A 26,496-nucleotide genomic window follows, 5' to 3' on the forward strand; every position below is an offset into this window, starting at 1 on the left:
TGTGGTAATAAAATTTTGTCAATTTTATTAAAAGCAGATTCCATTTCTTCACATAGTTAATTCAGTTTCTTTCCTTTTTTTTAAGCCCATTTCATTGTATTATTTTATAAGAGTGAGTTGGTTCACTAATCAGACACGTATAAAGTTAGCACCACACGTCTACAAATCTATAAATGCAGGTAGCCACAATGACCTTTCCAATATGTACACACTCCTGTACACATCCACACATATATTTACAGCTCATAAATAAAATTTAAAGGCAAAGCATCATTGATATATATTTATATATATATTATATATATAGCAAATCTTTAGAAGCAGAGTTCCCAAGCCATGCATGGACTTGCTCAATCTTTTACGTTTATGCACCCTTGATTAAAACCCAAATCCAGAAAAATCAATGAATTAGCAATAAAGGGGGATACCAGTGACCAATCATACATTGTTTTATTGTTAGAATCCATTCCAAGCCTGATGTAGTCAATCACAACATTTGTCCTTCATTATTTAGTCACAGTATCTTTCTCCAATAGAGGGATGACATTCTGGTGCATCTGGAACTATTTCTACTCTGACATGTTCCAATACCTTCCTTGAATGTTCACCTTCCAAAACACACTGCATGACAGACACACAGGTGGGGCTTTATAGGCATGTGTTCATTTACCCACACACTTTCACAGTTTGGGTTCCCAGCAATAACCTCCAACATATCTGACTTCTTAATCATTTTATAATACACAGAAAAGCATTCAGAAGATATGAGATCTAGTCCATAAATAATTGCTCACTCACTCTTGATTCGTTGTTAAAAAAACAATGGTAACAACCCTCCTGGCACTTCATATGGTGACAACAATCAAGGATTCTCTTTCTTGCACTCAATGGTTTATAAGCACTGCTTCTGCATATAACCCGGTAACTTTTTTGATACTTAAGAAAAACAATTTTTGTTTAAGGTTTGCAGTTCACGTGACACAAAATTTGAATTTTTAACACATCTAAGCCAGAAATGAAAGTTTTTTCATGCTTCAAGTATGATTGAGGCATGACTGAGATGAGCCCAAATCTCAATAGCAGCCATCAGATAGGAAACGATTTCAAATTGATGAAAATAATCTGAAAAAATGTGATAATAAAATCATAGTATTGTTTTCTTTCTGCACCAAATTCTGTGTCGGCTGAGGATTGTTGGTTTGTTTTTGGAGAACATGTAAAAATATAATATTAAGACAAAGGAAAAAAGGAACAGAGATTAAGCAATAAAATATGAAAATCTATTAAAGAATTAATGGATCTGAACTTTGTATGTTTTGCTTATAACTTTGTCATGATGCAAGCCAAGAGTCGGGCCAAAGCTTAGGACTTTATCAGCCCCATTCTCTGTCCCTCTCTCCAAGTCGCATTTCTCTAGTTAACTCCTGGGCCACTTCCCAATGGCAAGAGAAATATTCCAAAAGATCAGGTGTTTTGCTTGCTAAATAAACAGATCCGACTCATGCCACAGGGAACCATCTTCTATATTCAGACTTGGAGAAAAATTTGAAAAGGCCTCAGTCCAAAAAAATCCAGAATTCTAATTAAAATAGGAGGGTCTAACTAATTTTAGTTAGTGGCCAACGCACCACCTGAAGGAGCCTTATCTTACTACACACAGGGACAATTGTTCCTTCTCAGAGGACAGAATGCAGTGCTTTTCACGTGTGCTATCTTAGCACAGCAAGATGAGCAATTTGGCCTCAAATTCAATTAGCCACTTTTTTAGACTGTATTTTGAGACTGTTTCCTAATTGAACTAACAAGGATATAGCTTTGGATTAATACTTTTTCAGGACAAGTCCACTTTTAAACATCCACTTTTAAACACTGGGCATCTTTTGTAAAATTTACTTCATTTGCTTCATTCTTCACAGAATTCTTGTGTTCTTCTTTCTGTGGACTTTTCCAGTGTCTAAGAAGAAAAAAAAAAAAAAGAGGAAGAAAGGCAATTTATTATCTGCTTAGTATTTTACAAACTCTTCTCAACCCCTCTGCACCATTTAAGAGAAAAAAGTATTCGACTGGGAATTTGGAACAAAGTATGTGAGGCTAAGCCCCTGGGAGGTGCAGATAAAAGATCAGAGACAGCAGAGGTTCCTGGGACTAAGAGATACTCTGACATCTATTTAGCTAAGTCCCAACAAAAAGTATCATTTTTAGTTGCCGGAGCCAAATGATTTCAAAATTTAGGAAGTTTTCTTACTTCCAAAACGTATCCAATGAAAATCCTGTTTCATTCTTTCCCTGTGATCTGAGCCTTCTGAAGACTTAACGGAAGATACTAAAGAGAGCCTTTGGTTTGGTTGATTGATTTTGGTCCCAGAGGAAAGAAACTGCAGAAGACCATAAGTCTGATTCATAATTACTTCCTAAAGTTAAGATCTATTAAAAAGGAAAAAAATACTGCCTAAATACTTGTCGTTTCAGTAATCAGACAAAAAAAAAAAAAAAGGAAAGAAAGTATCGTTAGACTTTCTCAAATAAATGCTTGTCACCTATACCTAGTATGGCCAGAAGTACTTTATCAATGGCTGGAGCTATTTCCTGATTGGGGACTTCATTTTCATATTTCCAAGTTGCAGACGATCTGGGGAGAATGAATCCATGTGTGTATGTATGTGTGTGTATGTGTGTGTGTGTTGTTTGTAACACAAATGTGCAAATGTGTAAAACTTCTCAGATGTGTGAGGAGTAGAAATGGAGCGAAGAGCCGATCACAGAGAAGCCTCCCCTGGTTAAGGACAGAGCTGTTCTGCCAGGCTCACAACCAGCAACGCTCCTCCATTTCATCGGGAATGTCTTTCCTTCTGTGTTTTTGATCCAGATGGACTTATCTTGTCACTCAAAATGTGCATGCCATGTGGGCTGGGGTTGCAGCTCTGTGGTAGAGCTCTTGCCTAGCATGCGTGAGGCACTGGGTTCCATCCTTAGCACCACATAAAAATAAATAAATAAAATAAAAGGTATTGTGTCCATTCACAACTAAAATTCCATTTTTATAAAACATAAAAATATATAAATAATAGGTAACTATAAAGCGTGCAAGGATGTAAATCAAAATGTGAGTTGGGGCTGTCAGCGGGTGACAGGGCCACGGTGATTTTCTTTGTGTCAGTTTTTCCTAATCTATTCGCGGTGAGCACGTATAAATGATAAAACAGAAGTTTAAAATGATACAGATGCTCCAGGCAAGGTCTTCGGGAGACTTTTTCTGATGAGGCCATTCTTATTCTGCACTTTCGTCTCTAACCCTAACTGGGAAAAGAGGACAAATTAAAGCCAGTTGCTTTTTCTATTTCCCCATGAAGTGGTGACCGGCCTTTGTCACTGTTTCTGGTGTCACTGGCTTGTGTGACGTGGTCTAATGTTCCTCCCCTTTTTAAGTGTGAGCCATTAGCACTTGGCATCTGGCAGGGGAGCCAGGGCAGGAATGAAAATGGCAGATCCCGAGAGCTGGCGGGGGCTGGGAGGGGGAGGGACGGTCACATGCTCAGTCCTCACTTAGCGCTGACTGTTCTGGAAAGATTCCGCTGACAGCTGCCATTCGGATTAGCCTTAAAGGTCAGGGAGGAAAGAGCCAACAGTTGTTTTGAGATAGAAAGGAGGGGAATCTCCACACTCTCATCCCATTAGCTCCTGTCTTTGAGGGTTTTGAGAAGGGTGCTGGACCTTCCCCTTGGGTTCTGTGTCCTAGAGTCCGCTGGCACTTGGAGAATTGAACTATGTGGCCACCACAGTTGTGACAAGACATTTTCTTTCCTGGGGAGGACTGTACTCACAGGACATGGGCAACTACTAAGCCTCCAGTGCCCGCTCTGCACACAGCACCTGTGAGGGCTGCAGAGGGGGAACAGCAGGAAAAACAGTCCATTGGGGGAAGTTTGACTACCCCATAAAATAAAGTAGCCTGAATTCAGCACATGGGACTAAGGCCAGAACTGTTGGGAGAAAAACAACATAAAAAAACAGAAAGAAGAGAAAAAGAGGAAGTAATGCAAAAAACAAATGGATCCAGAAGGGCTAGAGAGATAGCCTGAGGTTCTGACCACAGGACAGGGCAGGCCATTAGCTATGGAAGAAGAGTGGCACATGTGGCTGAAAGCTTCGTCTGACCGAGATGCTCACCAGCCAGACTTCTTGAGAGACTTGTCATGGCATTTCACAAATACCGCGGATCCCTTCCCCTTCTGCAGATGAGCCACCTTCTCCCTGGAGCAAAAGATCACCCTGTGGAAGAAAATGGATGTGAACACACCATGTGGAACAATAAGAACGGCTGTTCAGAACCGTGCTGTTCAGTAAGGACTGTCTGGATCCTGCATGATCAGGCAGATGATTGTGTCGATATTTCCAGTAATTGTACCACTCAGGGCACATCTGAATCCAGGTTAATGAGGGCCCAGCCCAGTGTTCAGCAAATGAGCTAGTTTATCAATCTAGACAGGTGTATAGCTTGGTGCAGCTTTAAAGCCACAAGGCTTTCGCTAAGAGATGGCACAAGGTCAATGTCACCACCTCTTAGCATCTGCATTAGGAAATAGGGAACAGGCCTTCAACTGGCCCTGATGGAGAAATAAAGGTTCTTCATTTTCCATCGACAGCATCTTTTATGGTACAAAAACAGATGATGAAAGAGAAATAATCTCTCAATTCTAATTTAAAGAGTTGGTTTTACTAACAATAGTCATATACTATGGCTTGCAAAATCCCTGCACATGTAGTAAAAAAGTTTTAAATCCTGTCTATATAACCCATTTTGTGGATGTCTTACCCACATCCATAAATGAGGAGTACAGTTGAGGAGACAGGATGAGATGCCCTTGGAATCCCATCCTCCTTGAAGAGATTGGAGTTAGGCTTTGAATGTCAAAGGAACATCTCCTTTGACATAAAATAAGGAGCAAAACAGGGTTTTGGTCAACCAATGCTGAGATTTCTAACTTCTGATCCTAACTGTCACTCCAAATAATGTGAACAACACAGGGCTCATGTTTTCCTTACTTGAAATGCCAAATACTACAGGTTGAAAATCCCTAATTCAAAAATCTGAAATCCAAAATCAAAATGAGGCCATAGTGGAAAATTCTACAACTGACCTCATGTGACAGGTTGGAGTCAAAATGTAAGTATACTAAAAAAAAAAAAAAAAAAAAGAATAAAATTACCTTTAACCTATAAGTATATAAGGTGTATATGAGACATAAATGAATTTTGAATTTAGGTATCCCCAAGATATCTCATTATGGATTCACAAATGTTCCAAAATCAGAAAAAGTCCAAAATCCAAAATACTTTTGTTCTCATTCATAAGGGACATTCAACCTGCACTACATCCCCAATGTAATAACAAAAGAATACTCCAGAAATATCCTAGGTATAGTTACACAGGCTCACAGGATTGAGGATCCACTTTACTAAAGGTTCCCTTCAGTGAAAATTGTAGGTTCCTGAGATATTGTCACCAGGTAATGACATTAGGGGCAGTCTGAAGAGCAGCAGGTGGTGGGGTGAGGGGGATCAACTGAATTACTTTTTTTGAGTCTCTCCTGCTTTTACTCGGATCTTCTCAATAGCGAAGCGGGAGCTGCTCCACCAGTCTGACCAGCTGAAGTAGGAATCACTCTTCCACTTGAGCTTCATCATTAGCAGCTCCCCAATATCCACCTCCGTGTAAATCAGGAAGGAGTATGTCTTATTGGTGGAAACTTCAGGCCTGAACAAAAATTCAACAAATTTGGTTAGTTCTGTAAACCAGTTTTCTCTCTCTGATTTGTTCACTTCCCAAAATTGTAAATGGCTTTATTGTTTGGGCGAAATTTTAGAAATGCAAAAAATGTCCAGAGCAACACTTATGCTGAATGAATGCATTTAGTGTATTTTTAAAGCTGTCCACACCCCCATTGAATCTATACGAACACCCATCCTAATAACATGAACCATCTACAATTCCTAAGAGGAAAAAATTGATTAGCCAGTCATTGACATTTTCATGTATTCCTTTTCAATTGGTATTGATATGTGAACGTATTTCTACTTAGTCACAATCATGGTACACATGTGATTCTCCTTTATTCTTTGTTCTCTTCCTATTATCTTTTGCTTTTTGCCATGTTTTAGCTAATTTTCTATAATTACAATTGTTAAAGGGTAGATTGATCTTACTGAAAACAGTAAACCACAATTCACTTACCATAGACACAAGGCTGACCACTTAGTTTCTAATTTACACTAATTGCCAGTGTGTTATATTTTAAAATTTTTTTAAAGTTTCTATTGACACTTTCTTTAGAATAAATAAACTGAAAACTAAAAATATAAAGTAGAATAAAAACTAAAAAAAAATATTACTCCACTACTTATAAGTACATTTTATGGTTATAGAAAGTTACTTCCTTGCTATTTTCCTTAACTAGAGGGTTCCAGCAATAAACAATATGCCCAGTGAGGGTTTGTACTCACTCACCAACTCATCAGCACTGGGAACCTCAGAAGATTCGTTTGCTTAGGAATTATCAAAGGATATGGAAAAGTTGCCTTGTGTTTTATATTTCTTTGATGAGGAGTGAGTGGTAACCCTTTGTCTTGGGCTTCTTACTATTTCTATCTTCTCTACCTATTATCTTAGCATCTATAAAGTGGTTTCCAAAACAACAACAAAAAAAACGGATAAAATCATCTTTAACTTGTAATATATAAGGTGTATATGAGACATAAATGAATTTTGAATTTAGGTATCCCCAAGATATCTCATTATGGATACACAAATGTTCCAAAATCAGAAAAGTCCAAAATCTTTTTTTTTATGTCAAAACTTTTGAAGGAATTTCATTGTTTTATTTCATTTCTTTGTATAAAAGAAGTAAGCAAAAAAAAAAAATTAAGCAGCTGTAAAATGTATTTGTCAATACAAAAAAAAGAGCCAAGACCTCAGTTCCAGAGTTCCAGTTTCAAGCTAGAACTTGTTGCAGGCGTGATTCTGCCTGTTTCTCAGACCTACAGCTATGGCAAGTACCAGTGCCCTGACCAGCCCCCAGGCAGCAGACGAGTCCCCAGGCTACTCACAGGGTGAAGGGGATGTTCTCACTCTCAGCCACGGTGCCATACAGAGAGATCTCGAAGGCCTGGTTGGTCTGCTTATTACTCTCAGTCCCAGAAAAATGAATCTTTACTTGGTAGTGGAAGACTGTAGGGGAAGAAAATGGGAGCCAGGGCTGGTCAGGCTTCCTGAAAACACCACCATGATGATCAGGCAGTTCAGACCCACAGAACGTATCTCACAAGCTCCCGAAATGGAAGTGCACACACAGCACCACCCATGGCTTGGAAAGACTTCTTCCCGCCCTACAGTGTCACACCTTGGAAGTGCAGACTTTGAATGCTACTCCTTTCAGAAAAGTGTGGTTGCAGTGGACGGGAAAACCCCCCGGGGTATGTGAGTGGTGGAGCAGTCCTAGATGGAGTACTGGGGAGATCACATCAAGCCCCAAACACCTGGGATGCTTCCTCTGGGACCTCTGCCCGTCTTGGCCATCTTGCCCCTCTTGGCCATCTTGCCCCTTAGCATCTGTATCAAGCACATTTGGTACCTGTGACCAAGTCACTGAGTGAGAGGGTGCGCCTTCTCATTTCCCCATTTGCCCTCTGTCCCTGACTTCAAGCTCCTTCAGGGCAGAGGACGGTGTCCATCCTCTTTATTCCCCCACTCAGCCCAGGGAGACAGGCAGTAGGCTCACAGCAAACCATCAGTGAGGCCAGGAGCACTGTTTTGAAAGCTGGTCCCTAAAGTGTTCTGATTTAGACACCGATTCAGAGCAGGAATTTGAACTTAGATATCTCATTCCTGCTCTTCACCAATCTCTGCCGAAACTTCCAAGCAAATAGGACTGGGGAGGGGTTAAGGGGATAGAGGAAGGCAGTGGGCCTCAAACACAGCTAATGTGAGGGAGGAAAAGTTATTATAATACTTTTTTTCTTCTGTATCTCAAGATCCTGGTCATATTTTTTTCTTATTTGTGTTCTGGCAGATGCACTTTCTCTTAAGGTGGGACCCAGGTTTCATAATACTCACCATTTGGCACAATATAGGCAAATGCTGTTCTAATGCTACCTTGGACATTTATTCTAATGAAAATGGTTTTCGATACATTTTCTTATTGTGAGCTTCCAATGTCAAATTGTATTTTATTTTATAGCTAAATAAAATAGATAGAGCTATCTCTTTAAATAATAAAAATAATTAGCCAGATGCCTAAACAAAAACAAACAGAAAAATAAAACAACAAAACCCTCCAACCAGTAAAAGATGAAGAGAAATAGAGTTAAAGGCAGCCCTTGCAGGCAGCACGAAAGACAGAGCAGGAGAGGCTGGGAGTGCCCAGGTGCCCCCACGGGACGCTGATGGCGCCCTGGCAGGCACACTCGGGATGCTAGGGTTGAGTGATCTGTCCATGTCTTCAGAAGTCAGTCTCCTCTGTACCTCACACACTCCTGGTTCTGAAGAATCAGAGAACCTGAGGGTCCCCTCATTGCCTGAAAGGTTTCCCAGAATGACAGATGCTCCAGACTCGATGCCACCAAATGCACCTCTGCAGAGTCTAACAAACCGCCTTACAGATGGCCACGGACAGCAGATACCTTTTACCTCGGGAAACTGTTCTTGAATATCCTGCCTTTGCTCAGGCTTCCACGGGGACTCCACAGAAGCCAGCTTTCCTAAAATCAGCCCCTTTCACCAGTTGTCTGATTACCTCCTCCTACCCCACCGGGGTTTAGGTCTAACCCTAAGCAAGAGGCCAAGTTTGAAGTTTAAGAGTGAAATGAATGGACATATCATAGCGGGTTTGGTATTTTCTTGCCTTCCAGAGATAGTTGAATTCTAAAATACAGGTGGCTCTTTGTCTTCACATAAAGCAAACTTTAGAGGTGGCAAACTTTCCATAAAGGGCCAGAAAGTTAATATTTTAGACTTTGCGAGCCATATATTCTCTATCTGACCTATTTAGCTCTGCACTGGTGGCCTAAAAGCTACCTTAGTCAATAAGGAAATGACTGGTGTGGTCGTGTTCTAATAAAACTTTATTTACAAAAGCAGGTGGTAGGCTGGGTTTGGCCCACGGGCCAAAGTTTGCTGATCCCAAGATGATGGTTTCAAATAAGCTCCAAGCTCAATCCTGACAGACTGAACCATGATAATGGTCACAGTTACACAGGCCAGTGACAGATGAGGTTGGAAATCCCAGGCCATGCCCTGGGCCACACTGGCCAGAGAATTAGGAGCATCAATGAAGTGGATCAATGCAATTCCCTGTACTGCAACAGAAACACAAATGAGGGCTCAGGGCTCAGCAACATCACCTCATTAACTCTGTTCCGGGGGATAGAGCAGTACACGTGGTGCAGAAGGCACGATCAAGACAGGACTAACTGATTGTCCTTACTTAAGACAGTCCCCGGCTTACCTTTGTAGGGCATCTGAGATCGAGTCTTCAGGTACATTTTGCTGCTCCTTTTGGCTCTGACCTTATTGATCTCGTAGCCCAGATTGTTGCAACGGTTCTTTCTGCAACTCAGGCAGAGTCCCTTCTCAAAGGCTTCCTTGGAGTTGCACCTGTAGGCCTTACTCGGGTTTTCTTCATTCAACAGGGAGTCGATGAAGAGATGAATGGAGCGCTCATGGGAGCACTTCACCAGCTGGTCCACATCTGGGAAAGAGAGACACACAGAAAATCTCAATTCCGCAGAAACCCACAAAGGGTGCTTCATTTGGGGTCTAAAATAGGGTGGGTGTGGTATGAGAGTAAATGAGCCTAGAATCCAGTCCTATACATTTGTGATTGTAGGCCCTATTTTAGGAGATTGTCTGGGTGCAGCTGCTCATCTACCTCCAAAATTTTTCAAAGTTGCAAGTTCACAGGTAACTTCTAAGTTTTGTGCTGTCTTATCCGTATGCTTAAAAAGCCATAAGAGACATCCCAGGTAGAAGTTGACTTCCCTCAGTTATCACATCCTTTTCTTAAATAAAAATCGTCTAATAGTGACACAAAGTGTCTAGATAATTGTAGAAACCTACTTCTAAAACCACATTAAATGAATAGTATTTTTTCATACATATTACGAATATTTTAGGATTTGTGTTCTTACTAATGCTTTTTTTGGGGGGTGGGGGCTATACTGGGGATTGAACTCAGGGGCACTCGACCACTAAGCCATATCCCCACCCTTATTTTATATTTTATTTAGAGATAGGGTCTCACTTTTGTTAAGGCTGGCTTTGAATTTACTATCCTCATGTCTCAGCCTCCTGAGCTGCTGGGATTTCAGGCATGCACCACTGTGCCCAGCCCCAACTAATGCTTTTTATATCAAATGAATTACAGAAATGATCAATGATGTCCTAAGAACAGATTATCATAAGCTTTTTAAAGCAACTGAAAACAGTAACATTATGCTACAAGTTCTACAGCATATTGACCAGTCACAGGTGGATCCAATGTCCATAATGTATGCAAAGAGCCCTTAAAAATAAATTTAACATAAGCTGACAGCATTATTAAAGCAAATATTAAATTCAGCTAATATTAGACTGTATTTTTCTTCTTGTGAGAGATTTATCACAGAGAATGGTGATTTTTTTTAATGTACCTGTTTCTTAAAAAAAAAACAACAAAAGAAATTTGGATGAAGCATACCTCTTTCACTTTCTATAAAATTCTAAATCAGTTCCTTGACTTTGCAACTACCTTCCAATTATGACAACGCAGAGCCAATAACATTTTATGGTACTATTTATGGAGGCCAGCAGAGTTTTCCTTCCTAAATCTCGCTTTTACTTTCTCTTAATCTACAATACCATAAATAAGAAATAAAATGGCTGCCTGCCTCTAATGCAATCATGCTGAATATGGTAGAATTCTTCAGAAACAAATTTTGGACTATGGTATATTTATAGTACTCTGTTTTTTTCTGGTGCCAAGGTTGCAACCCAGACCAAGCCCATGCTAGACAGGCAGTCTCTACCACTGAGCTATATCTCCAGTCCCAAATGTGTACATTAAAACCACACATTTTGGGGATAATAGTAAGACACTGAGTCAATAAAGGCGAAGAGAAAAACGCACATTTAACCAGCTTCTAAGTCATATTTACCTCCAAAGCCTCTCTCCGCAATTACACGAATAGCTTCCCCAATGTTGCATCCTGGTTGAAAAGTGCCTCCATTGGGGTAAATATCAACGTGTCCTACTGGCTTCTGGATCCCAATACTTCTGTCCGGAGACCCTCTGGTGAATGTGTGTAAGACGTCTACGAAATCCGCATCATCAGGAGAAAGGCGGCTGGGAGCTTCCGCATACTCAAAGTTAGGTCCAGCTGGGTCCAGGCCTGGTTGGGAAAAAGGACCCCACAGATGTTTAAATCCACATTGATTTTAGTCCCCTTTGATCTACACTGGGCACATGACCAGACCAACACCATACACGTGACTCTTTCACAACAGCGGCCACCTCAACTCTGGTGACAAAGTGAATGAAAGTGCTTTCTTACCAGTAATTCTGTTGACTTTCTTATTGGTCAGACTTCCTGCAATGCCAGCGGCATGGGCTCCAAGGCTGTATCCCAAGAGATGGACGTTGTCCACGGGGTAGTTAAATTCCTCCTTCAAAAGAAAAAGGCTTTTATAACTAAAAGAAAGAAAATGAAGGACTGGGGTATAGCTCAGTGATAGAGCACTTGCCTGGCATGCAAAAAACCTTGGGTTCAATCCCCAACACCACAAAGAAGAAAAGAAATAAAGAAAATGAATATAATGATTGTCTTTAAAATATGAACACTACTGTAAATAAATATAAATATACATATATGCGTGTGTGTGCATGTATATACACATATATTAAACTTTAACCCATTATTCCCTCATCTAGATCATCTGGATATGCTGCCTCACTTTCTTCTTTAAGCTTAGCCATGCCACAACTTCTAATCAGAAACTTCAATAGTGGGAAGAGGTCAGAGACACGCATGCTCCAGCCTTCTCATTCAACAGGGCAGAAGCCTAAGGCCCAAATGAGTGATCTGATTTGCCCAAGTTCACTTGCCTGATCGGCCAAAAAAACTAAGAAGAGAAATTTTGTCTTTGGATGATCAGTTCCATAAACACGGCTCAGTTTTTACTTTCACTTGTCAGTTTTAACTAATTTGGCCCTGTCAGGGTGTTAGCTTTCTTCTAACTCCAAGAAACTTTTCAAAGGTAATTTTCAGAGAATGGCCTGGAAAAGTGGACCATTCTCTGAAAACTGGTAAAATCTGCAGCCTAGCCAAAACTCTGGACCCTGCGTCACTTGGTATCCTATACTATATACCTTTCCGGCCTGTGTCTTCCCAGCTCAATCCCAACCCTCCCTCAAACCATGAGGCAGGATCATATGCATTCCAACAAAAATCTGGATTCTTAATCCCCACTGAGAAATAAATCCCGCTAATGTTTTTTGTCAAAGAGATCAGCACTGTAACAGGAAGCAAAGCCAGGATGAAACCACCCTGAGCCAAGCAGTGGGAAGGATCTGGCTGAAGGCACCACCTGCCCACCCTCCCCAAATAACAAGCTTTTGTTATTTCTGCCCATGTTCTTGGTCTCAGCAGATCTCTTCACTGAAAATATCAAAGAAGAAGGCAGAGGGCAGGCAGGGCTATGTATCGGCTTGATATCGGATTATTCTTTATCCTAATGCTGCCTTGGACTCCAAAAAATGCTCCTGCTCATTTTGAAGATATGAATCACCCCAGAAAACATCCATATCTAAGTGAAAAGGAGAAAGACCCACCCCCTCATCCAGTGCTGCCAAGAGCTCTGTTTTAGACGCATGATGCTCCTCCTCCCCGTCTTACCTCCATCCAGTTGATAAATCTGGCCACATCCTTTCCCACCAGCTTGGTGTAGCCTGCAGACACCGGATAATGCTGCTGGGCCCGCGACAGCCAGTCCACCACGATGACGTTGGAGTCCGGCTCCCTCTTATACAAGGCAGCCACAAGTTTGGGCACCCAACTCTCATACATCCCTGTCACCTGGAGAGGATGACAGGAGCTTTCTTCAAAGACCCACTTGTTGTTAGATCCAAAAGCCCAATACACCTACGAACTGGCGAGGAAACCCTCGGCTCACACAGAAAAAAGAAAGACTCCAAGACAGACCAGAAGCCTGTGCTACCCCTTCTGAGGCCCACTCAAGAGTGCAAAGGAAGGGCAGATGGAGGTTTATCGCACTTTCAATTTTAAAGCTTGTTTTATAAACTCAGTAAAACTTTAGTAACTTTGACGGTGGAAAGATCCGCCTGAGGGAATTAAGATTCCTATAGAATTAAAGGCTGTTTTAAGAGAGATTCAGCTTAATCACTTTCAATTTGGCTACTAAATGTTTCCCAACAAAATTGTTTTAGGGGATATAAATGCATTTTTTTCTCTCTCTTGTAAGGAATCATTTACATGCAGTGAAGTGCTAATGACCCTTGGCGGGTCACACCATAGCCACATAAAGGTGACTCAATTACATACTGAATAGACAAAGAGGATTCTGAGATTCATGTTTAAGGCATCTTTTAATGGGAAACCTGTAAAAATCCAGATTATATGTATTGTAATTCCAATAGAAAAAAAAGGAGTGTTGGTTTCCCAAACCAAGGGACTTTGATCTCACAAGGTGGGTTCTTTCAGATTTATGCTTCTTTGGTTTATCTGTTTGCTAGACCAAAAGTATCAAAACAGAAGCTCTAGCTTCCACTTCTGATACTAACTAAGTAAAGTGCACAATTTTTCACCAAGTTGCCCTGGTGTGTGTTGGAAAAAGGCCAATCCAAGACTCGGGAGATACTGTTTCAGGTTCCTCCTCTTCCACTCAACAACTTCAACCTTGCCAGGCCACCTATACCACAAAGGGGTTGGGCTCAGGTGATCTGGATGTTCCCCTCCACCCCATACACTTCTCCTTGTGGCCATTCTGCTTCCCAATCTACTTGCAGTGATAAAATGTCAGCTCTGCAGCTATTTTGACATAGAAACTGAAAAAGAAAAGGCACTTTAGGAAATTATTTAAACCTCCTCTAGACATGTCTCAGGGTAGCTGCTTCAAGTCCGGGTGCAGAGTGGGTCTTTGAAGGAGCCAGCTGGACACCCACTGAGGAACTGGTCAGTCAAACCCCCTTCACTCCACTTCCTGGCTGGGGTGCTGGCCACCCTTTGCAGCTGCATCTTAAGATCGGGGAAGATAATGTCATTTCTTCAAAATGAGGTGTTGATGGTTCCTTATTCCAGCCAGCTCTGAGCTCCCCCCCCCCCCCCGCTTCACAATGAGAACTCTGTACTTAAACTTAGTAAATCCAAACGAGTGGTGAACTTCCCAACCAGCTGCCTCTAAGCTGCCCCCCAGGATGTGCCATATGTATGCTAGATGCCTGAGCATCTTTGGGGTGTCTCCTGAGAGGTGGGAGAGTGTCCTCATTTCCCTTGGTCTATGCCCTTGAGTGGCCTAGTTGCTTATCTCAGATAAGATGAGAAAATTGTGTTTGCTCATGGCTTCTAAGTTTTTCTATACTATCAATATTTCCTGTTGAGAGCCACAGCCAAAGGGGCCCCAGCAAACTTCCAGCTGCCAGCAAGCTTCAGACTGCCCCAGCAACATCTAGCTGATTGGCTCCTCTGCGGTGATGTTCATTGGGCTGTTTCCCTGCCCTTCAGACTGCCAGCTGATGATTGGCTCACAGCTGCCCCAGCAACATCTAGCTGATTGGCTCCTCCACGGAGCTGCTCATTGGGTGACTTCTTTGGCTCTGCCCACGCAACCCAGCCAATCAGCCTCAAGAGGAGGAGGATTGTGGGAGGTTGAAAGGCTGGTGTGGGGGAGAGAGGCTTGTGGAAGCCGGTGGTGGCAGTTGGGCTCTGAGGGTTTTTCCCTGGAGCTGTTTTGTTTGGCGTTTGTAGTTCTAAAAATAAAGTTAGTTTCTTTTTGACAAGTGGCTCCTGATTTGTGCCAAGCCAGACTTCGGCATTTGGTTCCCGTACAGCCAAAGGGGCCCCAGCAAACTTCCAGCTGCCAGCAAGCTTCAGACTGCCCCAGCAACATCTAGCTGATTGGCTCCTCTGCGGTGATGTTCACTGGGCTGTTTCCCTGCCCTTCAGACTGCCAGCTGATGATTGGCTCACAGCTGCCCCAGCAACATCTAGCTGATTGGCTCCTCCACGGAGCTGCTCATTGGGTGACTTCTTTGGCTCTGCCCACGCAACCCAGCCAATCAGCCTCAAGAGGAGGAGGATTGTGGGAGGTTGAAAGGCTGGTGTGGGGGAGAGAGGCTTGTGGAAGCCGGTGGTGGCAGTTGGGCTCTGAGGGTTTTTCCCTGGAGCTGTTTTGTTTGGCGTTTGTAGTTCTAAAAATAAAGTTAGTTTCTTTTTGACAAGTGGCTCCTGATTTGTGCCAAGCCAGACTTCGGCATTTGGTGGCCCGTACGGGGAGCAACTGAGGGTAAGTAAACTGCTCGCCCCTGAGGGCAGGGCGAGAGGATGGGGAGCCATTCTAAGATTCCTCTTTTGTTTTGCTTCATTTTTGTTTTAACTTGCCTGTCCCTGGAGATGAGTGAGAGGGAAGAAAAACCACTCACATCTGAGGAAAAACTATTTGCGTTTGAGGAACAGATAGGGAGAAAGGACGGATGCATATGTCAGGAGGATAGAAAGGCTGTTATAATGATTTTGTGTGGTTCCCTTTTTATTGGATTCTGTCTCGGTTTTGTTTGGCGTCATCTTGTTGGGTTGTATTATAGTAGAAATACGGGATCAGCAATTAGTAAAAAACAAACCGAAAGAGTGTTAAGTAAATTGTTAGAGGAAGGAAGCTTCCCAGTAAAACCAAGAGCAGTCAGGGCATACGTTGATGTAATACAAGAATATAGCCCATGGCTTTTTAAGGAGGAGTTGTTAGATATATCACAATGGAACCATCATGGTGAAGATTTAAAAAGAATAGAAAAGAACAACCCAGGGACTCTGCCAGTTGGCACATTGTCATTGTGGATGTTGGTATCTAGTTTGCTTAGTCCAAAGCCTTCAGTTCAGACAGAGGTAGAGGAAGAAGAAGACATATTGATTCAAGTAGAAGAGGAAGTCTCTCAAGTTAGTCAGACAGAGGAAAAGATTCAAGTAAAAGCTCGAGCTAGTCAGAAAGAGGAAAAGATTCAAGTAAAAGAGAAGGTCTTTCGAGATAGTGAGACAGAGGAAGGAAGTTTAGAGCAGAAAAATCTATCAGGGGAAAAGTTAAAACAGGTGACTGCTAATAAGACCCTTTTATTAGAGAGCGTAAGTGTCCAACCAACAGCACCGCCTCTACAGGAGACTGCTACTAACAGCACTCTATCACCAGAGGGCATAAGTGTCCAATCAACAGCACCACCTCCATATGCTAAGAGACTCCCAACCCCCGCAGTTGATAGTTTGGATCCTGAGACAGGATCTCAAGTATGCCCTGTATTTGAGGTAGGAGGGCAGCGAACTTACCAGGGTTTAAATTTCAAATCAGTGAAGGAGCTAAAAGAGGCTGTAACAACCTATGGTCCTCAAGCACCCTTCACTGTAAGCTTGGTCGAATCCATTACCAACTTAAGCATGACGCCAGCAGATTGGGCTAGTTTGTGTAAAGCTGTGCTAAATGGAGGACAATACCTGTTATGGAAGTTTGCTGGGGCCCCTTTGGCTGTGGCTCTCAACAATTTCCAAGTTAGGCAATCTATAAAAGGGCAAGTAATCCGATTTACTCTTTCAGAGTCTGATACATTTACTAATTAAGTAACAACTAATCTAATCCTTTGCTTTCTAATTCAACATAAAATACAGATAAAAGGAACCTTGAACAAAGGGAATGAAAAAACCCAGGTACCTACTTCCCTCAAATCAGCTCTTATTTTCTGGGTTTTTCTTTTGAGACTCCTCCAATCAGTACTTCTTTTAGAAAACTTTGATAGTCACACACAACGCTGAACCCAGACTGTCTGCCACCTGTACCAGGTGGTTCGACTGAACTCACCAGCAGGTTCATGAGATAAGCCAAGATCAGCGTGTCTGGACGGCTTATCATTGCAGACCAAACAGCTCTGTGCGATTGCAAACTCTGTCCTATGGCCAGCCACCCAGCCTGTGAGGCCAAGCACTCAAAACATCGGGACACACATGTGAAGAATACCCGTGGGCTCAGTGGGGCTGTCAGATCAAGGAAAGTAACTGGCACACTCTTGATAGTGGGTTAGTCATGTTATCTTCAGTAAGAGAAGGAAAGTTTGTTCAAAAACTCTTAAGCACAAAATTCTCTAGGGATAAGACTAAGATGCCTGGAATACCCAATTTATTCCTGTTGCAGAAATGTTTCTATTAAGCTTCGATTTTTTTGAAAAGTCTTGAAAGCCACATTGCATATACACTCAAAATGCCTCTAAAAACATCAAAGTTTCTCTTGTTCTTGTTAAATCTCTTAAAATATAAAATTATTCATTTTTGGAAATCTGAAATTTTATCATTTGAAATTACTACGTTAACTCTAGTAAATGAATGTCTTATCAGGATAAACATTTTTTGTGAATTCTGTTAATAGTTGCTTTCTTTTTCATAAAAATTATGGCAATCATCCTATCATGCCAATAGAAAGACACTTTAGTTTTGTAGGAAAAGAAATCAGGAAGAGATGTGTATCATTTTGTAGCTAATTCTTCTCACTAGAATTTCAGATCTATCAAAATTTTAACAAGATTTGACATAACGGAAAGATAATATATCTCTGACAATCCATTTCATAGAAATCCTTTTCAGTAACATTATCCAGTCATTGGGGATTGAAAAATTTAAAAACAAACTAAAGTATTAAAGCAAGAACGAAACATCAGGCAAAGTGACTATTTGACGTATTTAGAGAGGGCTACTCTGTCTTTGTTCATATTTTAAATAAGTAGATTCAACCCCAGTCTGCACTTCTCCAGCCACCTTGTGTGACAGTCCCCTGGCTTGTCCCCTTTGGTCTCTAGATAAGTTCCCTGAAGTTTACAGGTGAGGTACGAAGTGGAGAAACCTTAGGGAAGTCTAGTCCCACCTCTTTGTCTTACAGATCAGCAAACTCAGGCCCAGAGATGAGAAGTGGCTTGACCATGTCACAGAGCTTGGACTAGCTAAGCCAGTACTGAGACTCACACCTCTCCCTCCACTTCAGCCTCTCCTCGCTGACAGGTGTCCTTCTTCAGAGAAGGGCCTTGGGGGCCGTGCTGGATGAATCATGCTCACTCCAGACGTCCCCCAGCCCTGCACAACAATAACACATCCTGCCCTGTCTACAGGCAGAGCCACCTTTTCCCTCCTTGTAGGAAGGGCTGCCTCAAGGTCACCAGCCAGGTCCTGTGTTAAAGTGAAGGCTGGCTCTGTCAGAGGAAGCATTCACCAGCTTGTGGCTTTGGATTCCACCCTGAGCCAAAACTGCCTTTTTTCACGTTTAAAACAAAGGCACCAGAAAGCAGGCAGAAGTTTGGGCTGAGTCCCCACGAACCAGGGTTCAGTCGATCCCAATGCACCCGCTCCTAAGAGCCGCTCTCACCGTCCAGCCGTGGATGACCACGAAGGTCTTGCTGCTGTGGTTGAAGTGGCAGTGGGCCACCGACTCTGACACTCCAGGAACCAGGTGGCAAGTGTCCTCAGCTGTGTCTTCAGGAGTCCTGAGGGCAAATTTACTTTCGATGTCCTTAAACTCTCTTGCTACAGGAAGAGGAAAAATCAGATAGGAAGTTAACTGGAAGATTGCTTGCTTTTATTTTCTGGAATGGTATGGTGAACCAGCCACCACTGCCAATGCTATTTTTCATTCCTAAAGTGCTTTATAAACATCAAATGTGAATTTCAAGAGAATGACAGATGCTCTTTTCCAATGGTGACAAGTGGATGGGGATGACCTTAATCATGAGTGAAGCAGTATGGATCTCTCCGGTGTTTCCCGCCTTTTTACATCTCTAATTACATCAAAAAAGTTTTCCCACAATATCATACAATTGGGCATGTTGGAGAGGTTTTTTTTTTCCTTTTCATTTGCATAATTTAAAAAAATATTAGTAATAAGAAAAGTTGGGATTATGAGGAAGCTTTGTATGGACTTGTTTCTACACCCATGGCAAGAGAGACTGGCTCTAATGTTTAGAGAAATAATTAGTGGATTGTTCAGAAAGGGCTGCCCAGCATCTGAGCCATGGCAAACACTTTCCCCAGACGTCTCTTCTTCTTATATGGTTCCTATCTTCCACACAAAGGCAAAACTTAAAAATAACAGCAAAGTTAGTTGTAGAAGAGTCCACTTTGGTTTTTCATAATGAATCCCAAACTGGATAAAGACAGAGACCCTAGCTTTTGAAACTATGGACAATAAATCTGAGTGCCGTTAAATCTTCGTGGGTATTGGGGACAGTACACATGACATCACAGGGGCACTTGAAGGAACTTATATTGCAAGTACAATCAGACTCTTTTCACAAAGCAGAGCACAATCAAAGGGAGGCATATTACAGGAAATTATTTAATTCCTTGTGAAGTTAAAAAAAAACCTACCTATTTACTATCAGAAGACAATAACTTGTATATTTTAGACTTCATGATTCAAAACTTTTAGGAGATAAATAGATATATAGGAATATATCTAATTTCTGAATCTAAGTTTATCCTTTTCCACAACTTGAAATTTAAAATCTATAATTTCAAAATAACATTGCAAAAGCAGGGCTAGAATAAAAATAAGAATGAGACAGTAATAGTGAAACTATAGACATTGGGATCAGGCTCATTTTGAAATTACCTGAGGACTGGTAAACATTGTCCTTTTTATTATATTTCAAAATCCCTTATACCATATTGTGGTTACTTGCTAAGGGACTTCTTATATGTAAGTTGAGTGCACACGCATGTGTGCATGCGCATACACACACACACACACACACACACACACACACACACCTATTACCTAAAATATTTGAGACATTTCTTAATGTTATACTTATTAGAAAGAAAAGAGTTTTCTTACAGTTGCTAATCACTCTAATATCATTTATTCAAATAAGAATCTGTACTAAACTAGTGCTCTTCAATGTTCTTTTCATTTCCAGACAGTGAAACTTCACCAAATCCATGCATCCATCAAGAATCTGCTCCATCTCTCATTTTATTCGAAGATACAGGTCTCCTTGCTCTTTCCCAATCAGAAAATGCTGCTAACTTTATTAGTTAATAGAATAATGCATATTTTAATATAATTCTGTTTTCAGTGCCCAAGTTCTTTTATTTTTAGAAAGTGTTTTAGAAAATGTAAGACTAAATTAATATCACTTGCTCCCACATTTCTCCACCTCAAATAACTCATACCTCCTAAGAATCTTATTTTAACATGCTCCATTATCCTTTTTTTAAAGCATATTTGATCTGAACAACCTGGCAGACAGATCGATCTGGCTTACCATCTATTTGTACATTGCCATTTAAGACTATTGCCTTGTACAGCTTCAGAGAGGCCAGTTTCCTAGAATTATGCAACTTGGCCCAGGTATTGCTGGTGTTTTTGAAATGTCCAAGAATATTCTCTGAAATTACTAAGACTACTAGCTTTGTGTATTTCCATGAAGGAAAAAAAAAGGTTTATTCAATCCACAGATCCTGCATTAGATTATATGTATGGCTCATTGACAGCTGCAATTTCCTACAGCCAACAAGGCTGTTGGGTCTGTTGCTTATAGAGAAAAGTAATAGGAAACTCATGCATTCTCAAATTTTCATTTGGGAGACTTTCATTCCTCTTTTAAAGGATTTTTTCTTCATTTCAAGTTTGACAGAAAAATAGTGCCACTCTGTGCTGTGTGAGATATGAAGTCATAAATCTTACCACCGGCCTCGCCAGTCCTTGCTTCTCTCTGGTGTGCTAATGGGAATTTTCATACTACCTGTGTTTGCAGTCCCCCAAGGACGACTCAGCAGCCTAAAGATCAATGATTTTCCCCAAACCTCTCTCATCCCTCCATCGACCACCTCAGACCATGTAGAAACAGAGAGGAAGATGGACCCCAGCTGACGGTCACACAGTGCTCAGTTGTCCCAGCACACCCTGGGGTTGCTACTGGGTGGCAGATGAACGGATGTAATGAGACGGTTACTAAAGAAACTACTGGTTTTCGCCCATGGAAATCATGTTAGTGACTCTGCACTCATCTAACTCCACTGTCTTTCATCAGGTTGCCTAGAAATCAAGACCATATTAGAGTAGAGTAGAGGAAAAAAGGAGCAAATGAATGAACAAAGGAACCAGGGAGTGAGCCTGAGACAGTCCTCCTGAATTGGACTTACACTCAGCACCACCCTGTCGACCAGGACGCCCAGATGCGTCCTCATTGAGCACACAGAGAGATTTTGGGGAACAAAGCATGTTACAACTCAATGCATTTCCTACATAATCTTTACTCCTAAATTCCTAAATAGCTCAAATCAGAGTACTTGAGCAAAGAAGATGTTTATCTTAATATGGTTAATAACTCTTAACACACACACACACACACACACACACACACACACACTCACACCTATAGGACTTTTCCAGTAATTCACTCTCAAGACTGCTGGCCATAGTTATTGACACAGGCAGCGTCTGGAGGATGCTAAAGAAAACAAGTTCAATCACCAAACTGGTCAGTTGGGAGAGGGGAAATATCAATATTGCCATTTGACCAAAGTGATTAGTGTAGTTGAATATTCCAAAGTGCACAATGCTCTTGCCTTATCTAACAAGCAGATTTATTTTTCTTTTTTAAAGAAAAAAAATTTTTTATTCATGGGGTTGTAAAAAGAAAGACTGTACCTACTACCTGATTTTTCTGTTGAATTTTCTCCAAAATTAGGTCCAAACCTAAACACTACCAAAAAAACACTACCTAACCACTACCAAAAAGTAGAGCTACAGAAAAGGTTCTGAGATGTGTGTTAAAACTCCCCACTTGAATTAGACCATTAAGTCTGGACAGGAACAAGCCATCATTATCTAGGGACCTTGTGGACTGCTTAATGAAATATTTTGGCTGTCATTATGCAGGCACACTTAAATTAAGATTTTTTTAGTTGAAATACAAAATTCTTATTAATCTGAAGTTACTTTTTCCTTGTTGATAGAGATAGCAAATGGTTCAAACTAACACAATGAAAGTCAATGATGACCTTGCTAACAAGTCTATTATTTGGAGGAAGGTGGGATAAAGAGAGGAACTCAGTAATATCAAAATGCAAGTGCTAACTTGTACGCTGTTTTCCACCATAATTAACTTTGTAAACCAAATTTTTTTTTCAAAAGTAAGTTACCGATTTCAATATATTTATAGCTTGCATTGAGAAACACTAGATTCAGAAGCCCTTCACCTACATTCAATGCCATTCCTCCAAAAGAATCTAACTTTTCTTACTATTTAAAAGCTTCTGTAAACTTAAATTAAACTTAAATTGATCTTAGCCAGGATGGCTAAGAAAACATAGAAACAGACTTCACCATCCAAGCAAGACACATAGAGAACACACACAGCAAAGAAGTGTGCACCACGAACTTGGCGACGGGATTAGACCAATGTGGTCATGCCAACCTTTGTCATATTCTGCTAATTAGCAGTAGGTACATTTTTTTTCTATTTCTTCAAAAGTCAAAATCACTGAATCACCTAAGACAGAATTTGATTATTCTGGGAGAACACAGGGAAGAGAAAAAGAATGTTGGCACAAATTTCATAGGCTTGTTTCCATAGAACTCTCTGTATGTACATCTAGGAGTATCATCTAAGATAACCCACACCTTCCTTCCTAGTAGATACCCATTTCCTCCATTAGAATGGACTGTCCTTTGTTAGCACTCAAATGGTGTCACTCAACAGAAAGAGACATTCTCAAAGTGACCGCAAGCAGCAATGTGAGTTCTTTCAGTCCAGGAGACAGACTTTACTCACAGTAAGTTTCAAAGTCTTTAGTCTCTGAGTAAACTGGAATCCTATTACTCCTTTAGAAACTAGCAAAGACTTTGACTTTTGCAAAGAGAAAGTGTGTGACAAGAACTACTCCTGACAAAGATTTGCTCACAGATTAAAAAGTCTCTATTACCAAAAAATATTTAGCCCACTATGATGACAAACTATTTTGTGATTAGACTACCCTACCACTTTATGATGATATTCTTTTTGTTGTAGTTGGAAAGTACATGATATATAAATCCAAATGGTACCTCCATCCGGACCTGGAATCTAATGATATTCATGTCTTGAATACTTCCCCTCTACCTTTGTGACCCAAAGTCATGCTCTGCCCATCACTTTGACGACCCCAACACCTGTACATTTAAGGCAATACAACCTTCGTGATAATAAAGTGAGAAGAGGTGTTGGTAGAAGAAACGAACAGCAAAACGCGGCATGCTTTTCTAGGCACTTTTTCGAACAATCTGTCATGACAGAGGCAGTGAATTGTACAGAATCTGTGCAGCCCAACTTCTCCTTCATAATAAAGCAAAAATGGAGGAGTGAGCTAAAAATACACAGCTTAAAAGAAAGTGAAATTTTTCCACCGCAACTCTTTGCCCCTACCTGACTGCCACCTTTCCATACAGCTATTAATCAATCAATCACTCCCTTGGCGAGCTCTGCTCCAGTGGCATTTGCTATTTTTGCTCTCATCCTCCATCCTGTTTAACTCAGGTGTTAGCCTGGAAATTCACATAGAACTGCAGCTGCTGAGCAGGGCTCCAGGGCTCCCCTCTCTCAGCTGGTCAAGTTTCCTGACTGGGGCCCCATGAGAAAAGCCCTAGTGGCTCCCGTGGCAGTGTTTCTTGTCCTCTTGTTCTTAGAAATGGAGAATGAATAAATCAACTCAGAGCCCAGAGGAGGAGCCACCAGTCACACACACACACACACACACACACACCCCGCCCCGGGCTCCACGGTCCACCTTGCTCTCCTTGACAATCTTCCACTCCTGGATGAATTTATCCAGAAGAGAAAGGGCTGGAAAGTTACTGTGATGAAGGAGACATAGAGGATGGGTGGGGTGAAAGTGGAGAGGATGACAGGGAATCCTTTCAAGTCTACTTAGGAATAATCTCCCCTAATACATTTTACATCCAGGATAAGCATATATTGGTTAAAATCCAATTGAAGTAATCGCCTAAGTGTAAAATCAGAGTAAGAATGAGAGGGGCCTGAGAGAACTTTCAGTCTTGTCAACCCCTGAGTTGAAGAATTTAAACCCAGAGAGCTGACACTGACTCAAGACTTTAGGGTCCTGAACCTCTTAAGGGGGCCCAGCAAAAAACTTTAAATGTGAATGACATAATTGTGTGCGTTTACAGTAAAGGTAGCATTATATGATGGCATTGCTTCTGGAATAAGAATTTCGCATGGAGAGTACATGCCACCCATTTAAAAACCCTAAATCTCCAGTATCCTCAAACTGATCTGATTAAAAAACAAACAAAATATTTGTCTTTTTAAATCCAATTCTGCTTTGATGGAATCTCCTCCTTTTTAATCCAACAAAAATGTTCTTGCATAACTTAATGCAGACATAAAACGAGCTTCAGTGTTAATCACAAAGACTGAACTATAATGTGGACTGCTGAGGACTTGCGTCCCCAGAGCACATCCTTAATGGTAATTCCACCACCCGCGAGAATAGGAAATGTCGCCTGCTTTTATGACTTGCTTCAGTGCTTTTTAAGCTGCTGCTGCTGTGTTAGCTAAACCAAGGTTCAAGTTACACGGACTCTCAATTGTGGGCGGGTCTCGGGCTGGGCTTCCCTCTTCTCCCCAATAAAGAAATTCGCTTCTGGCCCCAGACGCCTTCACCCTGGCTTGGAGAGCCGGCGGCGCCCGGCCGGTGACCGCGGTTCCGCCCGCGACCTCCGGAGGCGCCCGCAAACCCCACGTGCTCCCCAGCCACTCAGAGGGGCTGGGGGACGCGAATTAGTTTCAGATCCGAAGAGAGAAGGGATCGCCAAGTGTAGACCTGGCAACCCCCAAGTCGGAGGCCACAGATTGCTGGTCACTGCGCCACGTTTTCGGCAGGGTGGGCTCTTCGCTAGGTTTTCTGGGCACTAAGAAAAGCGCAGCGTGCAAGCGTGGAAGCTGGAGTGTTTCCCGGCGCCCCAAAGCGTGCAGGACGCTGCGTCCCCCGGACTCCACGCCACGCGTCCCCGGTCCGCGGTCACCCGCACTTGCACCCAGAAAACCCAGCCCAGTGACGCCGAGACCCAGAGTGCCCTGTGCAGCTAAAATGCCAACAACGCCCCCGCCCCGGGCCGGCTTCCCCAGAAGGGGCCACTGCCTGCCCGCGCTTCCACAGGCTGGGGCCCAGCGCGTTCCCAGCCAAGTCGGGGTCACCTTGGCCCGCATGCCTTTCATGCCAGCCCCTTCTCCCGTCGGGAGGTGACTGCAGGTCACCGCCACAGCGCCCTTTCTCCCCGCCTCCTTCGTCCTGCGCGTCACACCCAGGACCTCTCCGGCTGAGTCCGAGAGCCCGGGAACGCGGCTGCGGCCAGAGAGGAAGGGACAGCGCGGGAACCCGAGAGACCGAGAGAAAAAGCGGGAACTAGGAACCGCTGCAGGATGATAGCACGCAAATTCCTTCCTGGCTCCTCCTAGATCCCATTCTGGTGACCCTTCCCAGGTCCCTGGTGCGCATCCGCAGCCCCTTTCAACTTTCTCCTTCTCATCCTTAAATCGTGTGGAAGCGGCCACTGGCGGGGTCTGCAGGTGGAGAGGAATTTAAGCACAAAACATACCGTCGGCGGCGGCCACCCCTCCGCGGGAGGCGGTCAGACTCTGGAGCCACAAGCCCAGGACCACCAGGAGCAGTGCTTTCCCCTCCATCTCCGGGCGTCCTTCTGTGGAAGCTGCACGGCGCGGGCTGGTGCGCCGACGGGCTGATGCACGGGCTGAGCAGGAGGCGGGAGAAGGCTGGGGCCGCGGTGGAGCTCAGAGCAAGTCGCCCTTTAAAGGGGAGGGTAGGGCAGCTAGAAGGGGCAGATTTCCTCTGAGGAGGAGGAAGAGGAGGAGGAATTGAGTCTGACACTGTTTCCACTCCACGGCTCCTTATGTGACTGGAAATATGCAAATAAACCTCATCACCTATTGGCTATAAAATCATAAGTTGGGGGGAGGGCCCTAAATTCACTTCCAAATATTTGAGCAAACTGTAATGAGGATCAACCCTGCCAGCGAGAAAGAGGGGAAAGGGCAGAAGGGAAATTTTGCTTCTTGTTAGGCTCCCATTTGCCTTCCCGGAGGGGTCTACTCCCCAGTCCCCCTGTATGGGCACCGAACACGTGTTTATTTATCTTTATGTTAAATATTCAGTGATCACCAGTTTTCCAGAGAAAGGAAACTTTGCTTT

At 42.4% G+C, this 26,496-nt stretch overlaps 1 protein-coding gene across 1 annotated transcript; it reads right to left on the reverse strand.

The window, feature by feature from the left end:
• On the reverse strand, positions 1 to 26,195 carry Lpl (lipoprotein lipase). Its single transcript, XM_005329286.4, has 10 exons — positions 25,886 to 26,195; positions 18,653 to 18,810; positions 12,925 to 13,104; positions 11,584 to 11,695; positions 11,188 to 11,421; positions 9,501 to 9,743; positions 7,105 to 7,225; positions 5,573 to 5,755; positions 4,168 to 4,269; positions 1 to 1,954 (listed from the first exon to the last, which is right to left on the reverse strand). Coding segments are annotated over exons 1-10 (1,422 nt in total). The 5' UTR covers positions 25,974 to 26,195; the 3' UTR covers positions 1 to 1,953.
• Positions 26,196 to 26,496: the final 301 nt, after the last annotated feature.

Source organism: Ictidomys tridecemlineatus, chromosome 14 (assembly GCF_052094955.1).
Source record: "Ictidomys tridecemlineatus isolate mIctTri1 chromosome 14, mIctTri1.hap1, whole genome shotgun sequence".
In the NCBI taxonomy this organism is placed as follows: Eukaryota; Metazoa; Chordata; class Mammalia; order Rodentia; family Sciuridae; genus Ictidomys; species Ictidomys tridecemlineatus.

What these genes read in the sequence shown, in the direction of transcription:
- Lpl (XM_005329286.4), bottom strand. Translation starts at nt 25,973, where the DNA reads ATGGAGGGGAAAGCACTGCTCCTGGTGGTCCTGGGCTTGTGGCTCCAG. An exon ending in AGGGGTGGCCGCCGCCGACG is followed by an intron (nt 18,811 to 25,885) that starts GTATGTTTTGTG and finishes CTCTTCCTGTAG; the next exon opens with CAAGAGAGTTTAAGGACATC. An exon ending in TGCGGAGAGAGGCTTTGGAG is followed by an intron (nt 9,744 to 11,187) that starts GTAAATATGACT and finishes TCTCTTTCCCAG; the next exon opens with ATGTGGACCAGCTGGTGAAG.